The sequence below is a fragment of the Mercenaria mercenaria genome, chromosome 17, assembly GCF_021730395.1.
Source record: "Mercenaria mercenaria strain notata chromosome 17, MADL_Memer_1, whole genome shotgun sequence".
Taxonomy (NCBI): domain Eukaryota; kingdom Metazoa; phylum Mollusca; class Bivalvia; order Venerida; family Veneridae; genus Mercenaria; species Mercenaria mercenaria.
In genome coordinates, this window is record NC_069377.1 from 26,914,579 (window position 1) to 26,932,606 (window position 18,028).

Genomic DNA, 18,028 nt, shown 5'->3' on the forward strand with positions numbered 1-18,028 from the left:
TTTTTCCACCTCAACAGACATTGAAGAATGGAAAATCAAGTGATAGCAAGGGTTTTTATGTGTGTTAATCCAAGGGTTAGGAAAACACCTTTCCTACTTAGACAAGAAAGATCATTTTTCTTGCCTATTATTTATCTCATTGCATAATTTTCAAACATATAAATCACACATACAGCATATGATGTCATAATATAACATCACAATGTGCATATGTAGCTTGTCGGTACATTAGAGAAGAGAAAAGATAAGATGATCTTGTAATACCTAGTTAAGTAGGCAAGAGTATGGGGTTCTACACTGGTGCCTGCTTTGCCCAAAATAATGCCCAAAGAGACATTCTGGGTCTTCCTGTGCTATTACCAGCAGAAAAGTCATCAAATGAGTTGAATTATGTTGGTGTGACGTATAATCACTAAATCATTCACCATGATATCATTTGTCTTGTAGGGCTATACAGCTGATGTCCCAATGCAAACATCAACTGACAGGGCTACATTGAAACGCATCAAGGTTTGCATGTCTTGTGCACGTGCTATGAGAGGCAGATATAAGATTTCAAAACTACCAGAAAATACACAGTTTTCTTGTGCAATGGGCAATGGTGAGTCATTGTTCCTTGTACAGATCCAGAATTGTAATATTGTTATTTCTATGGCTTCCATTTTCATTATGTAAGATAGGGTAAACCATTTCAGATTTAGATATGTTTTAAGTAAATACGATAAGACTTGAAATGGATTTTAAACATGATATAATCTCTGTCTAGGTATGTAACAGTAATGTGGTTGTCTGAAACTGTTAACTTACAGTTTAAACTTTATTATAATCTATATAATGATTGTGTTTTATTCAGAGTAGATCTGCTCTATCTCCTCAGTTTTAAGGTATTGGACCTGTAAAGGCGATGAGCTGGTTTTGCTCTATTACATATTTCCGCATACAATTCCATTATTATTTCGAAACTTGCAAAGCCATGTGATTGTTGAGCTACGTTAATAGCCAAGAACTGCCGAAAAAAGCGAACAAGAATACATAATTTGCATAGAAGTTTCTGATTGTTGTTATGGATCCACTACGTTAAATAGAAAAATTGTTAAGATCTTAGTCAGAACCAGTCTCTACTTTGATTTAAGGTTCACATGTTCCGAAATTTACTTCAAGAAACGAAAATATTCTCTGTAAATCGGTGTCAAATTTTAGATTGATGCATTCATGGCCATGCTTTTCACAGATGCTTTGACTGGTGAAGGAGTTTTGCAAAGATTTATTAAAGAAAAAACTCAGATTGGCAGAAAAAATTATTGAATCTAAAAATACCTATTAAAATGTACCAGAGTTTCAACCAGGGAACCGTGACAGACCTCTGGTATTCAAAACGATAGACAGGTGAAAACGGTCTTTAACTTACGGTGCTAAATGTCAAAACAGTGTTTTAAACTGATGTCTCATTCTTTAATTCTCGTAACATTTCAGCAAAGAAGTTAGGACTACAGCAGATTGGTAGTTTCAATGTTGTTAATGGTAAAGTGGATCTGTCTGCACACGAGTATGAACTTACATTGCAAGAATGGGAGGAAAAATTGGCTAAACTGTCTGAGGAGACCAGTGCAAGGGTGATAACGAAGGAAATTAATGTAGCAAAGACAGTGCAGACTGTAAAAGTGCTAGCATACAAGAATGGAGAGGGTAGGATGAGACCAGGGGAGATAATTTGTGGTTCCAGCATAATTGGTGTAAGTATTTAAAAGCTTATATATCAGTGCTTTTACTATAATTTTTGTAATTTAGGGGCATAGGGAATTAATACGAGGTTTTGTGTAATTAAGGGGAGATAATATATGACTTGAGTATGATGGAGTAAATAATTGAGGGGAGATAATCTATAATTTAATCTTAAGTGATTTTTTTTTGGCCTTAGTAGAAACTGACGTATGGTAGCAAATTCTTCTCAGGACTAAGTAGAAACTGACCTATGGGAGCAAATTCTTCTCAGGACTAGACTGTAGTAATATACATATGATAGTCACATTCTGTTTCCTACACTTTTTAGCTCGACTATTCGTAGAATAAGTAGAGCTATCCTACTCACCACGGCGTCGGCGTCGGTGTCACACCTTGGTTAAGTTTTTCGTACCAGTCCAGTCTTTTGAGATAAAGCTTTGAAACTTTCAACACTTGTTTACCATCATCATGGCCAGTTATAGACAAGAGCACATAACTCCATCAAGGATTTTGGCTGAATTATGGCCCCTTTTGACTTAGAAATCATGGTTAAGTTTTTCGTACCAGTTCATATTTTGACAAAGTCTTTTAAGATAAAGCTTTGAAACTTTCAACACTTGTTTACCATCACCATGGCCAGTTATAGGCAAGAGCACATAACTCCATCAGGGATTTTGGCTGAATTATGGCCCCTTTCGACTTGGAAATCTTGGTTAAGTTTTTCGTACCAGTTCATATTTAGACAAAGTCTTTTGAGATAAAGCTTTGAAACTTTCAACACTTGTTTACCATCACTATGTCCAGTTATAGGCAAGAGCACATAACTCCATCAAGGATTTTGGCTGAATTATGGCCCTTTTTGACTTAGAAATCTGGGTTAATATTAAGTACCAGTTCATATTTTGACAAAGTCTTTTGAGATAAAGCTTTGAAACTTTCAACACCTGTTTACCATCACCATGTCCAGTTATAGGCAAGAGTACATAACTCCATCAAGGATTTTTGCTGAATTATGGCCCCTTTTGACTTAGAAATCTTGGTTAAGTTTTTCGTACCAGTTCATATTTTTTGTAAAGTGTTTGACATATGGCTTTGAAACTTTTATCACTTGTTTAGTATAATAGTCTCTATCTGTAGGAAAGAGAACATAACTCTATCATCTATTTTGGCTGAATTATGGCCCTTTTTGGACTTTGAAATTGGTTCTGTTTTCATACAAGTCCATGTTTTGTCAAAACTATTTGACATATGGCTTTTAAACTTTGAACACTTGTTTATTATTATGATTTCCATCTGTAGGCAAGAGTACATAACTATTTTGACTGAATTATGGCCCTTTTTGGACTTTGAAATTGGCTCATATATTGCCATTTAGTGCAAGACTTATCGAAATCAAAGTAATACAGGAACATTGTTTGTCTAATCTATTTATTTCTTTTGTCTGAATATCCGTGGAAATATTTTGACCCCATTCTTCAATCAATTTTTTGAATAGTCGAGCGTGCTGTCATCAGACAGCTCTTGTCTTCATAATGCCGGCCTTTGCAAAAATTTTATATTTAAACTGTCTGTATCATAGGAATGATAGGCTGCTCAACCTAAATATTTTGATATACATGTACCATATTACTCACCTATAAGAATAAAAGCTAGACATAATGAGTTTGCAAAATTTTGCTGATTTTGAAGTTATTAAAGGAACCCGTGATATAGAAAGATTATCTTATAGAAGGATAAATATGATAGGTAATTTGGTTAAGCAGTTGGTAAGATAAAACATTTCTGTGTATTTATTTCACAGATACTGAACCAGTGTACTCTGCGACTAGGACTAAACCAGGCGGCAGTACGTATGTACACGGAGGACGGTACAATGGTTGTTGAGATAGAGGACCTCATTGATTGGGCGATACAGAACTACAAAACCTTGATGGCGGATCATCTGGAAAAACTATACCAGGGTAAACAAGGTAAGAGCTGCTAATTTCAATTAAGTTTAAGTTGGATTGGAATCTTCGAAGAATTTGACAAATTACAGAGACCTTGGAGGGTGGACACAAAATATCACTTAAAATCTCCAGGTAGCGAAGAACCAGGAGGGTAAAAAGAAAAAAAATCTATTCAAAACATTGCTTAATTATTAAGTATATGTAGTGAAATGGGGTTATAGTTTATTTATCAGCTATTTTGTTGAGGAGATTAGAAATTTTTCCCAGTGATAACAATTTTCAAGATAAACATGTTAAGAAAGTAAATTTTATAAATTGAAATTTTTTTCTTAACATCAGTAAATCCAGTTTTTCTGTGAAGCGCATGAAAAACCAATGCACTTGCTAAGCATCTTGTTTGGACATTTTGATTATCAAATACATTATTTTTTCAGATGAGGATGAAAACCTGCAGCGAGGTGAAGGGGAAGGACAGGAAAAGGAAGGGGAGGGGCAAGATGATGTGGGAGAGGGGCCAGACAAAGGAGGTAATTATGGTCTTAGCATGACATTATACTAGTACAGGTCTGAAGAACATAACAATGCTTATAGAATCAAGATCTATGCAGATATGCATTCATCATTTCTCCCAGTAGTCATATTTCAGCAGAAATGGACTGACCTTTGACATTTACATTGTGAATCTTTTACATGATCATTGACTAAAAACGTGTTTTGAAAGTTAAATTTGCTGATAATCAGAAATGAATACTAAAATTTGAGAAAAGCTTTTATTTGTTTTTGAGCAATTGAGTTGTGTTCTATTAGAAACAGATGATGTTATGTTTTATAAATAGAAACAGACGATAAGGAGGCAGATAAGACATCTCGACAAAGAGAATATTTGCTTAGTCAAGTACGTCTACCATCAGAGGAAACTATCCTTCGCTATCCGATAGAAATATGGGTATCCAGCGGCAAACCATTTGTTCCACCAGAAGGTTCGTATAAACGTTGATTTTTATCACCTTGTCATAATCATTGTAACCATAGTAACCATATTATACAGTGACAGACTACAACCCTCCTTGACATTTAGATTGATGAATAGTTTATATATTGAAAAAAAACTGTAATAAATTAGTTGGATCAATCAGTTAAAAATAGTTTATAATATTATAATACAATTCCACACTGATTCTGTAAAATTGCAAAAATTAGGTTGTTCAACTTAATTTTTGAAATGTGGGTAAGGATATTTTAAACAAGTGTTATAATTTTTGTAGTTGTTGAGTCCAAGATGGAGAACAGAAAGAAGAAGAGGGCATTCAGGTCAGCCGTGTCAGTCGAGTTGGACATTGAGAAACATGTACTCCGGCAAATGAAAGGTATTCGTTTGTAAGAATGTAAACTTGCTTGTTGAAACTTGTATATTAAACACAAATAAATTAGACAGACAAAACAAGAAAACCATTAAGATATATTGAGAATTTCAGCAGATACCAGAGTTCAAGGTCATGAAGCTTAAAAGGGAGATAACTCATAAACTCCAGAATCTGATTGGTTATTACTTGATTTTACAAAAACAAATATTCTTTGAATCGAACCAGCTCATACAAAAGGAATGTTGCAACATGATATTATCTGGATGTATCTTTTTTCTTTAGGAAGAAGACTGGATGAATTGAGCCCGGGAGAGTACAAGGGTACAAAGAACAGTAATAAACCTGTGATAGTTGAAGGTCATTGGGAGGAACCAACTGCTGAGGAACAACAAAAACATGACACTGTACATAAACTACAGGTAAGCTTAATGTAATCATATATAAAAACTGATGTTGGTAGGTCCCTTTATTGGCAATCATTATTTAAAGGGTTGTACTAGGAAGTAAATTAAACCCAGGTCAGTTTCTGGATTCCTTGTTAGTGCTGCAATAGCTTTGTAATGCATGTTGTCTGTTAATCATACATCACTTTAAATAAAGCATACATTTATGTTACATTATACATATATTATATTTAAATATTTTTGTCATTTCTAGGAGCATCTTGCTGAAGTGAAGAAATACCAAAGAGAGAAAACAACTCCGTTGGTGTTAGACATGAGTAAAAGCCTTTACAAACAACGAGATACTGTAAGATGATAATTGCGAGTTTCTTAATGTCAGAATATATGGGTCGGCTGTCATAAATGACACAGATATTAGTTTCAGGCATGCAGTGGATATGTACATTTTTGTTAAGATTTATGGTACCTGCCATTGAATCAATCGCCCCTCATTAAAATGGGTTACAAACATTACATGTAGAAAGCTCCATGTAAGGAAGCCATCCAGCTGGTTTACAAAAGGTCACTGGTTCTACCCAGGTACCCGCCCTTGTCGGGATCAGTGCTTATTTCAGCATTCAATGGTCTTCATCAAAAGCTGAAAAAGTCACCATATGACCTTAACTGTGTTAGTGTAACATGAAACCCAAAAAAACTATTTGACTTTATAAATCAGGTTGTACAAAGGTCAGATAGTCTCGAGACCTGCCAGTTTGAAAACCACATATTGAATAATGAAGTAACCCAAGTATTCAAAACTGTACCCAGCTGTTTTTTTGTTTTTTTTGTGGGGGTGGGGGTGGTGACTAGTGGGTTTGTGAATTACTGGGAGTTAACTAGGTTACAAACTTACCATTTTTTCCTTAATTTTATTTCAGAAACGTATACTTGCTTATCCTAATGGGGAATCTGTTGAACGTGCTACATACATCTGGGGTGAAAGTTTCCAACAACTCCTTGATAGTGCTACAATGAGGCTCAATCTTTGGCAACCTGCCAAAAGGTTCTTCACAATGGAGGGGAAAGAGGTATGGTAAATTTTTCACCATTAACATGAAAGTATATTTCATTTTCTGAGTGTATGTGAGTAGAATCAGTGAAACGAACTTTCTGAAGAAAGAATATACCTCAGATATTTGCAGATTGATGCAATTGCAAATTCCACGAAAAGTAGTCCCCCACAGAATTGATTAAAATCATTGTTAAAAGTTCAGATGCGAAGGAATTATATCATGAAAGAGTAGCCAGAGCAGAGTGTCATAATAATGCACATCTGAGCAAAACAAAAACAGATTTTCTACAAGAGAAAATCACTCAGTGGTTAAGATATGTATTATTTTGACTCTTGCACAATATCATGCATTATTGTCTACATATTTGACAACAACCACCTAATCTTTGACACTATGACGTAATAATTGTGATATACAAACAGTGATTTTATTGCATATTAATACACACTTTCAGTCTTTTTTGTTAAGTAGGAAAATAAATCTGGCTGTGTTAGAATTATATTTATCATAAGATTTTAATTTGTTTTTATGTAAAATATAACATTCAAAATAATTATACCTCTGATTTCTTTTACTTTCTTTTATTCAGTGTTTTTAGAGACATTTTTGTTTAAAATAAATTCATTTAACTACCTGACTGGGCTAATGTTACTCATGAAACACATTCTGTTACCTAGATAACGAAATTCTCAAAAATACAGAAGGATGAGTTGGTTTGTGTATCAACTGGTAAACCATTCAAACAGGGACAATCTAGTAGACTGGATATAGAGATCAAGGCAAACTGGTCACGTGCACACAAACAGTATGGTCCTACATCTACAGATGTCCATGTTGAAGCACCAGCTAACCCGAAAGTTAATGTAAGTATTGACAGAATTGATTGACAAGGTGTATTGATTGGGAATTTAGTCATATCAAATCTGTTCTTTTTGAAGTTTGAAGTTGAAGTTTTTTTCTCTACAAGTAAATTTAGCTCAGTTTTGATAGTAAAGCTTGCAAAACATTATTGAGTTATATCCTCTAGCATACCAGTTGTTCTTGCAATGAATTGACAAAGATATTATATCTGTAATCATTCATTCTTTACCACTGAGTTATGTACGGGAAATGTCGGTTCCTGTAGATTGAGTAATTTTTCTGTAGGTTTTGTCTCGTCCAGGATACCGACTATATCTTAAGCCAAAATTGCTTGTACGTCATCATAAATAATGGATTTGAACAGGGGAAGTGCTACAGTCATTTATATATAAAGCGCCTGTTAATCTCTGACAGAGAGTCGATGTTTGGCTCAGTGGTTAGAGCATTCAGTTTGGGTTAACAACCGAGTGATCTGGGTTCAAAATCACAGGCAGTACAGATTTTTTATAATAAAATGCCACATGCAGTAGGGATTTTTCATAATAAAATGCCACAGGCAGTAGGGATTTTTCATAATAAAAAACCACATACAGTAGGGATTTTTCATAATAAAATGCCACATTCAGTAGGGATTTGTCATAATAAAATGCCACAGGCAGTAGGGATTTTTCATAATAAAATGCCACATGCAGTAGGGATTTTTCATAATAAAACGTCACAGGCAGTAGGGATTTTTTTCATCATATAATGCTATGTTCTTCGATTTATTATGGCTAAAAGTCGTAAGATTGTAAATAAAAAAGGCAGAATTGATGCCGAAACATTTATGTTAACTGACCGCCATTACATAACTGAGGTTCTATGAGAAACATGAAGTAAACATCCATATCTTTTAGGTAAACTTGCAGAAAGTTACCTGTTAGTCTATGCATCTTAAATATGTTATTTCTTTGATAATAGATAATGAAATCTCTGTCTGGGAGTATGTTTGAGGTACCAAGCCATTGTGTGGTGATCACGTGTTGTTCTCCGTTATATTGTATAGTAGTCTAGATTAGAACAAATTTTGCTCAGTGAAATTTAACCAGTTAAGGGTTTTATTCCACATTAACTTGTGCTGTATGTGTTTTGATATAGAAAATAAGACCAAAATGATACAAAAATGTTATGAGTAGGGGAAAATAGGGGAGGGGCTGCAGGGCTAGATGTCCTGAATGGTTCGGGTTGCTGACATTGAATTACTTGCCCTTCACCTTGCACTAAGGTCATCATGTGTAATATTATGGGTAGGGGAAAATGGGGGAGAAGGTGGTGGGGGGGAGGGGCTCAGTGTCCCGAGTGATTTGGATTCCTGACGTTGAATTACTTGCCTTTCACCTTGCCGAGATCAGGTCATCCTGTGAGGATGCCATCCATCTGGGTATCAAAGGTTACCATTCTACCCAGGTGGCTGCCCATGCCAGAAACAGTGTTGAGAGAAGCATTTGTGAGGTAACAGTCTCCATTAAAGCAGGAAAGTCATTGTATTATCTAAAATTATGTCAGAGTGACTTAAAATTCAACAAAACAAAAAAAAAATGATATGATGCCTATATATGGCTTCATGAAAATTGTTAATTGATTCCACTTTTTGTTTTGAATATATTTTACTCAGACAGCAAAGTCAGTTAACAAGAGTTTGCTCCCTTGGCAATAGGAGGTTGGGATGGGAAGAGGTGGGGATTTAGGCTGATATGCAACCAGCCACTTAAAATGCATCCATTGTTTTGCATAGATAGCAGTAAAATTGCCATTACCCATCTGTAAAATTGTACAAAAGATGAATAAGATTTTTAGCTTGACTATACGAAGTATAGGGAGAGCTATCCTACTCGACCCGGAGTCGGCGTCTTTCCGCGTCCCCACCTTGGTTAACTCATTCTGCCCTAAAGCATTTTTTCTCCACTTCTACTCTGCTGATATTTATCTTTCAGCCACTTAGGAGGCTGATAAGTCAATCTACCCTGAATACCGAGAGATGTTTTGAGAGATAACATTGATTTCGTAGTTTTTTGCTTCGGATATTGTTGTTAATTAGTGACATATGATATCAAATATGTGCTAATATGTATGGAATTTGCACTCTTTGTAAGTAAATTGAAGAAGCTACGCAACAAAGTTAATTTCATGCAGCTTTGTAGAACAGTCATTTCAACAGACTGTTGAATTAAAAACAAAACAAATGACCATATTCTCTCATCAGATATTGTTTTGGCTAAACAACATTTATAAAATGCTAAATTTTATCATGCACATATTTAAACAACAAATATGAACAATTCTTAAAAATAATTTTATAAATACATATTATTGTCATTTTCTAACAATGGTTTTACTCATTTATACGCATCCAGGCAATCAAAACGCATCAAAATAAAGTTATTTCTCATAAATAGCATATGTGTTCAGTATAAAGATGTAAAAAAAATGAATATTTTAGCTATTTTAGACAGAAACTATTGTGCTGAAAGCGAGATTATTTTGGGCTAATTTTCAGAAAACATGTACATGTACATTAAGAAAATTTGGATTTTGAAACAATTTTGTGGAGTTTCTAAAGTATCACAAACTAGCTGTCGAAATAATTGAGTTATTATTAACACTTTATTCCATAGATCAAGAGACAGTCTCGAAGTTTAACAACAAAATAAATAGATGAATAAATTAATAAATAAATAAATAAATAAATAGATACCAACTAAGATGATTTTACTTTTTTATACACACATGAGCATTGTTATATCGCATACGTAAGAATCAAAGATCTGGTGTGCATGAGTTTAATCTTACATGTAAAAGAAAATATTTTAGTTTCTTTTCAATAATATAATCCACAATTCTACCAGTTTTGTTCAGGCAGTGTTGTGTGCGTTCACGGTCACGACGCAAAGATGTGACAATGTTCACACGGTATGAAAGTGTAAAATAATTCTATGAAATTTTTGTTTTTCATTTCGGTATGATACTTACATGTTATTTTTGTGCAGTAATTATGTACGTCTGTCTTTACTGAAGTGTATTTTTTATAACAGTTCCCGATCATTTATAATGCAATTTGTTTCCGCACTCAAATGTTTAGAACCATACTTATAAAGAATATACTCAACGCCCTTTATAGCTCCATAGCTATGTTTTTATATTTATCTTTGTTAAATTTTGACAGATTTAAATGAAATTCTGGCACAATGTTTAATGATAATTTTATGGTAATAAAACATAAGAATGATAATAATGAGAATAAACTCAATTAGCCGTAAAATTGTTTGATCCCGCAGATGGCATTATTTTCCGCAAAGCGACGAGCGAAAAAGTATATACTTTTAGGTTGCATTATTTCAACTGTCATTTCTCAATGAATATTTGTGGGTATTTATTTATTTCTTTATTCATTTTTTTTATGTTCGATCATATAAAGAATCATCCGTAATTTTCAGGCTTCGAGGAATCACAAATTATAACTCGAACGACGCTTGCTTTTACCGTTTTTTTTTTTTTTAGCTCACCTGTCACAAAGTGACAAGGTGAGCTTTTGTGATCGTGCGGTGTCCATCGTCCGTCGTCCGTCCGTCCGTCCGTAAACTTTTGCTTGTGACCACTCTAGAGGTCACATTTTTCATGGGATCTTTATGAAAGTTGGTCAGAATGTTCATCTTGATGATATCCAGGTCAAGTTCGAAACTGGGTCACGTGCCATCAAAAACTAGGTCAGTAGGTCTAAAAATAGAAAATCATTGTGACCTCTCTAGAGGCCATATATTTCACAAGATCTTCATGAAAATTGGTCAGAATGTTCACCTTGATGATATCTAGGTCAAGTTCAAAACTGGGTCACGTTCCGTCCAAAACTAGGTCAGTAGGTCTAAAAATAGAAAAACCTTGTGACCTCTCTAGAGGCCATATATTTCACAAGATCTTCATGAAAATTGGTCAGAATGTTCACCTTGATGATATCTAGGTCAAGTTTGAAACTGGGTCATGTGCCGTCATAAACTAGGTCAGTAGGTCAAATATTAGAAAAACCTTGTGACCTCTCTAAAGGCCATATTTTTCATTGGATCTGTATGAAAGTTGGTCTGAATGTTCATCTTGATGATATCTAGGTCAAGTTCGAAACTGGGTCATGTGCGATCAAAAACTAGGTCAGTAGGTCTAAAAATAGAAAAACCTTGTGACCTCTCTAGAGGCCATATATTTCATGAGATCTTCATGAAAATTGGTCAGAATGTTCATCTTGATGGTATCAAGGTCAAGTTCGAAAGTGGGTCACGTGCCGTCAAAAACTAGGTCAGTAGGTCAAATAATAGAAAAACCTTGTGACCTCTCTAGAGGCCATATATTTCACAAGATCTTCATGAAAATTGGTCAGAATGTTCATCTTGATGATATCTAGGTCAAGTTCGAAACTGGGTCACGTTCCTTCAAAAACTAGGTCAGTAGGTCTAAAAATAGAAAAACCTTGTGACCTCTCTAGAAGCCAAATATTTCACAAGATCTTCATGAAAATTGGTCAGAATGTTCACCTTGATGATATCTAGGTCAAGTTCGAAACTGGGTCACGTGCCGATAAAAACTAGGTCAGTAGGTCAAATAATAGAAAAACCTTATGAACTCTCTAAAGGCCATATTTTTCATGGGATCTGTATGAAAGTTGCTCAGAATGTTCATCTTGATGATATCTAGGTCAAGTTCGAAACTGGGTCACCTGCGGTCAAAAACTAGGTCAGTAGGGCTAAAAATAGAAAAACCTTGTGACCACTCTAGAGGCCATATATTTCATGAGATCTTCATGAAAATTGGTCAGAATGTTCATCTTGATGATATCTAGGTCAAGTTCGAAACTGGGTCACGTGCCATCAAAAACTAGGTCAGTAGGTCAAATAATAGAAAAACCTTGTGACCTCTCTAGAGGCCATATTTTTCATGGGATCTGTATGAAAGTTGGTCAGAATGTTCACCTTGATGATATCTAGGTCAAGTTCGAAAGTGGGTCACATGCCATCAAAAACTAGGTCAGTAGGTCAAATAATAGAAAGACCTTATGACCTCTCTAAAGGCCATATTTTTCATGGGATCTATATGAAAATTGGTCTGAATGTTCATCTTGATGATATCTAGGTCAAGTTCGAAACAGGGTCATGTGCGGTCAAAAACTAGGTCAGTAGGTCTAAAAATAGAAAAACCTTGTGACCTCTCTAGAGGCCATACTTGTGAATGGATCTCCCTAAAAATTGGTCAGAATGTTCATCTTGATGATATCTAGGTCAAGTTTGAAACTGGGTCATGTGCCGTAAAAAACTAGGTCAGTAGGTCAAATAATAGAAAAACCTTGTGACCTCTCTAGAGGCCATACTTTTCATGGGATCTGTATGAAAGTTGGTCTGAATGTTCATCTTTGTGATATGTAGGTCAAATTTGAAACTGGGTCAACTGCTATCAAAAACTAGGTCAGTAAGTCTAAAATTATTAAAATCTTTTGACCTCTCTAGAGGCCATATTTTTTAATGGATCTTCATGAAAATTGATCTGAATATTCACCTTGATGATATCTAGGTCAGTTTCAAAACTGGGTCACGTGCGGTCAAAAACTAGGCCAGTAGGTATAAAAATAGAAAAACCTTGTGACCTCTCTAGAGGCCATATTTTTCATGAGATCTTCATGAAAATTAGTGAGAATGTTCACCTTGATGATATCTATATAAAGTTCAAAACAGGGTCACGTACCTTCGAAAACTAGGTCAATAGGTCAAATAATAGAAAAACCTTGTGACCTCTCTAGAGACCATATTTTTCAATGGATCTTCATGAAAATTGGTCAGAATTTTTATCTTGATAATATCTAGGTCAAGTTCAAAACTGGGTCACATGAGCTCAAAAACTAGGTCACTATGTCAAATAATAGAAAAAAGGACGTCATACTCAAAACTGGGTCATGTGGGAAGAGGTGAGCGATTCAGGACCATCATGGTCCTCTTGTTAAAAAAGCATTTTTTTTTTCACAACATCCGGTTTTATTTATGTTTTAAAAATGTCACGAAACAAAACAATTGATTGGTCCAACTTGTTAGAAGGAACTAAAAAAAAATATTTAAGACCAATGAAATGTGACAACTGAATGCGTCATGCGGAATTCAGAGCTATTACTGTAAAGACGAATGTACGCGGCGTGCGGTTTCCAGATGTAGATAATAAAACCGCCTAGAAGCGGCATGCGGTATTCAGATAACAATTGGTCGACGCATTAATGCGTCGCGCGGGCAGAATGAGTTGAAGTTTTTTTTACATTTTCTCTTTTTTCAACTTATCTCTGTAATTACTTGATGGATTTGATTCAAACTTAAAATACTTATTCCTTATCATCATCCACATCATCTGACATAAGGGTCATAACTCTGTCACCAATATTTCATGAATTATCCCCTCTTGTCACTTAGAATTTCAGGTTAAAGTTTTATGCACTTTCACTCTATCTCTGTTATTACTGAATGGATCTGATTCTGACTTAAACAATTGTTCAACATCATTACCCTTATCATATGACACAAGGTGCATAACTCTGGGACCAATTTTTCATGACTTATTTCCCCTTTTTACTTAGAATTTTAGGTTAAAGTTTTGATGCACTTTAACTCTGTCTCTGTTATAACTGAATGGATTTGATTCAAACTTAAAATAGTTGTTCAACATCATCACCCACACCATATGACACAAGGTGCATAACTCTGGCACCAAATTTTCATTAATTATTCCCCCTTTTTACTTAGAATTTTAGGTTAAAGTTTTGATGCACTTTCACTCTGTCTCTGTTATTACTAAATGGATTTGATTCAAACTTAAAATAGTTGTTCAGCATCATCACCCACACCATATGACACAAGGTGCATAACTCTGGCACCAGTATTTAATGAATTATGCCCCTTTTTGCTTAGGATATACTTTTATAGTGTTTTGATACATTTTATCTTTACCTCTCTTATTACTTTAAGTTGATAATTTTGACATAGACTCAGGCTATTCTGCAATATCTTCATCCACAATTGGAGTCATTAAACACTCCAGTGACAGCTCTAGTTTCCTCAGATGTGCCCAGTTTCACTATCCAGCATCGAAATAGTCGAGCATGCTGTCTCCTGTGACAGCTCTTTTTTATTGCAACTCCCAACCTGCTACTTCCTTGCAGCTCAAGTTGAGGTCTGGCTGAAATATTGTTCATACAGTATATTGTAAAATGTGATGTTGTATGATTACTTAGAAAGCAGGGTCTTTTTGCAGTTGAGAATAGATCATAGGTAAAGTGAAGATTCAGCTTGACAAATTTTATTGTTCAGTTATAATATCAGACATGTTTCAGTTTATGAATATTACGCAGTAAAGAAATCTGAGGGTAATTTTGACACTGTTGTGTCTGCATATAAATATATAAGGTTATGTAGTGCTTATTCATTCAAAAAATTCTTTAAATAATAACGTTACTATAGATTCATGTTTTGTCATACAGGTTGATCCATTTGGACCCCCGGCACTGGCACTACCCTTGACCAGTGGTGATCAAGGAACCCAAAGTACAACAAGGCCCCAGACTGCCAAGGCAAAGTAATGGAAAAGTACTGACATACTAGCCTCTGAGGCAAAGTAAGGAAAAGTACTGACATAGCTTCTGACGCTAAGTGAAATGTTAATGGGAAACAGACTTCTGACTTATCAGGGTAGAAAGTAGAATGTGAATATACTTTATGTAGATAAATACAGACAAGTAATGCATGAGTGCCAATCTAGATGGCTGTAGGACGTTTGTATGAGAACATTGTTAAAAAAATGTTGACATATCATCAGCAGACATGTCACAAGCAGATGCTGACATATCATCAGCAGATATTGACTTACATTTAGCAGACGTTGACATCATCAGCAGACATTAACTTATTATCAGCCAATATTGACATATCATCAACTGACATGTCACAGTCAGATCCTGACTTATCATCAGCTGATGTTGAGCAGATTGACTTATCATCAGCAGATGTTAACATATCACCAGCTGACAATAACTTATCATCAGAAGGCTTGATTTTAAAGGAGTTACTGATAATTTATTTTTGAGAATACAATGAATTTAGTGGCTTATACAAATACATTTTCAGTATTGAACTAATGGTTGTTTATGATGATCGAATTCATTTTTTTCTATTTTACAAATACTCTATGTTTGAATGACAGTTGAATTTCTACCATTGTTATTTATTGTGCAAATTGATATATAAAAGCTACTTAATACAACTAGTTTAGTTGTCTATTTTTAGCCCGTTGTAAATACAGTGTGTTGTATATGTTGAAATTGTGCTAGATACTAGTGTTCAAATTGAATCGAAATTCACAATCTTATATTCTGTGATATATTTCTTAGAGAGCATAATTTTATTATATAATGTGTTTTGAAATGTTTTATGCTTTATTTGAAAACACTTTCTAACGTTGTATTTTTAATGCCTTTGTCAAACTGTTTTATCTAATTTTTTTGCCATAGATATTAATAGTAATTCCATACTTTTATACTATAGTCTTTATATGTGAATTCGATAACTGTAATTTCATGCTACATGTGCACAACAATTCCAAGTTGTTATAATTTTACAATGTTTTGTGATTTTTCAATTGAAGTGTCTAACACAAAGTCATATCTTCATAGTTTTGATAACTTTCCTCAAAATGATGAAATTCGAGAGATATTGTTTGATTTTGATATAAATACAGTCCTTGAAATTATCAACATAAGAAGTGTAGAATGTCTGTATTTTTAAGGTACATGAAATAAAATATAAGTATCATGGAAAAAATTCAAGGGTCTAGGTATTAATGTTAATTTCAGAGACTTGTATTTAGAGCACTTGTTAGCTAATCACATGATTTTACCATTCTGACATGACAAAACGGCTCAGTTGTGTACAAAACTGTCAATATATTTTTATGTTTTTGAAGTTTATGTAAATCATAAACAGGTGTCAACTATGTTTTTGAATATTCTGTCTTATGAACTTTTATGATTTATTTATTATTATATGTGATAGTATTTAAGTTTGTGTATTGTTTTTACATTTTGAGCAGTTTATTTATATATATTTATGATAGGCCAACATGTAGTGTGAAACTACATCATTTAGTATAAATGAAAAGCCAGAAGCATTTTTTAATTATATTGCATTAGTCTAAATGTTAGTCAAATTCATCTTTATAAATCTCATTTACCGGGAATTTCTTTACATTCCATGAAGTTTGGATCTTTTATAAATCTCATTTACCGAGAATTTCTTTACATTCCATGAAGTTTGAATCTTTTATAAATCTCATTTACCGAGAATTTCTTTAAATTCCATGAAGTTTGAATCTTTCATAAATCTCATTTACCGAGAATTTCTTTACATTCCATGAAGTTTGGATCTTTTATAAATCTCATTTACCGAGAATTTCTTTACATTCCATGAAGTTTGGACTATATTTACAAAGTTTTTTTTGACCCTCCACTCACATTATACATTCTGAACTATTTTTTGTACACATAAACAAATCTGTCTCAGACATTTAAATGTGTCATTATGAAATTGTAACATTCCGTCCACCATGTACATTTATTGGAGTAAAATATTTATTTTATCTATGTTGCTTAAATATGTTTTTTGTGCAGTTTATCCTATATTTGTCTATTTTCCATGCCTATGACTGCAATAATGCACGAAGGGGCAACTGTAGATATTCCTCTACCTTCAGAAGTTTTAAAGTCCCTGTTTGACCTATAATTATGTCGTTTAAAATTAAGGAAACATTTTTAATCTTTTTTCTTCCAGTTGTCAAATAGTAAGCTTATCTGTGCTAATGCAAACAGTTTAATATAACTATGTTCACAAATTTTCGAGGGCTGAGCACGAAACTATTTTATCTTGTTCATTATACATGTATTCAGTTACAATAGAGTTCCATGCTCAGCTATTAGTATGACTGATGATAAATGTTACCCATAGAAAGTACATTGTGATTCAGCGTACCGTTCCTTCTGGCAGCATTTCTTGGACTTTATATAGATCTAATATCAAATAAATAAAAGTCTTGACATTTATTTGTTATGTATCCTGGAAAAACTCAAGTTCTAAGGTTTAGGTTTAGCTTTTATTCTAATGGTTTCGAAAGGTTTTGTTGTTTTGGGCACATCATTTTAGAAGTTAGGAAACCTTTTTTGAAACTTTATATTTCCGGTTGTCAAATGTTTCATGCTTGTGTTAGAATGGGTTGTGATAGACTGTCTATGGTCACTTGTGATAGATGTTTTTGTTATGAAATGTAGAAATTAAAATATGACTAGAATAAAACTTAAATGAATTAAATCTTGTTGTTTTCATAATGGAATTTTAACGGTGAAATCGCACTGAGTATATGCATGTATGATTCTTGAGGATTGACTTTAAAGTATCACAGGCCTAGGAGCAGGGGAATATGGGGTTGGGTTCCCGCAATTTTGAGAGTTGGGGAAGGGGACAGCATAATTATGCTTTGGCCCCGAAGTTTTGATAAGAAGACTCTCAGAAATAATAGTAGGTAAAGGAAAAAGGTGCCAATTTGAAAGAGCCTTTAGATGTACTGATAAGCATTTT

The 18,028-nt window shown here is 34.1% G+C and overlaps 1 protein-coding gene across 1 annotated transcript in view; it reads left to right on the forward strand.

Moving 5' to 3' along the window:
• LOC123535889 (doublecortin domain-containing protein 1-like) overlaps positions 1-17,761 on the forward strand; it is a 102,174-nt gene extending 84,413 nt beyond the window's left edge. Inside the window, exons 30-40 of the mRNA XM_053527725.1 lie at positions 448-601; positions 1,474-1,733; positions 3,524-3,692; positions 4,106-4,198; positions 4,508-4,651; positions 4,937-5,038; positions 5,318-5,454; positions 5,693-5,785; positions 6,357-6,506; positions 7,169-7,354; positions 14,887-17,761. Of these exons, the coding sequence (XP_053383700.1) occupies positions 448-601; positions 1,474-1,733; positions 3,524-3,692; positions 4,106-4,198; positions 4,508-4,651; positions 4,937-5,038; positions 5,318-5,454; positions 5,693-5,785; positions 6,357-6,506; positions 7,169-7,354; positions 14,887-14,985 (1,587 nt within the window). The 3' untranslated portion in view covers positions 14,986-17,761. The remainder of the gene's footprint in view (positions 1-447; positions 602-1,473; positions 1,734-3,523; positions 3,693-4,105; positions 4,199-4,507; positions 4,652-4,936; positions 5,039-5,317; positions 5,455-5,692; positions 5,786-6,356; positions 6,507-7,168; positions 7,355-14,886) is intronic.
• The last annotated feature ends 267 nt before the right edge of the window (positions 17,762-18,028 follow it).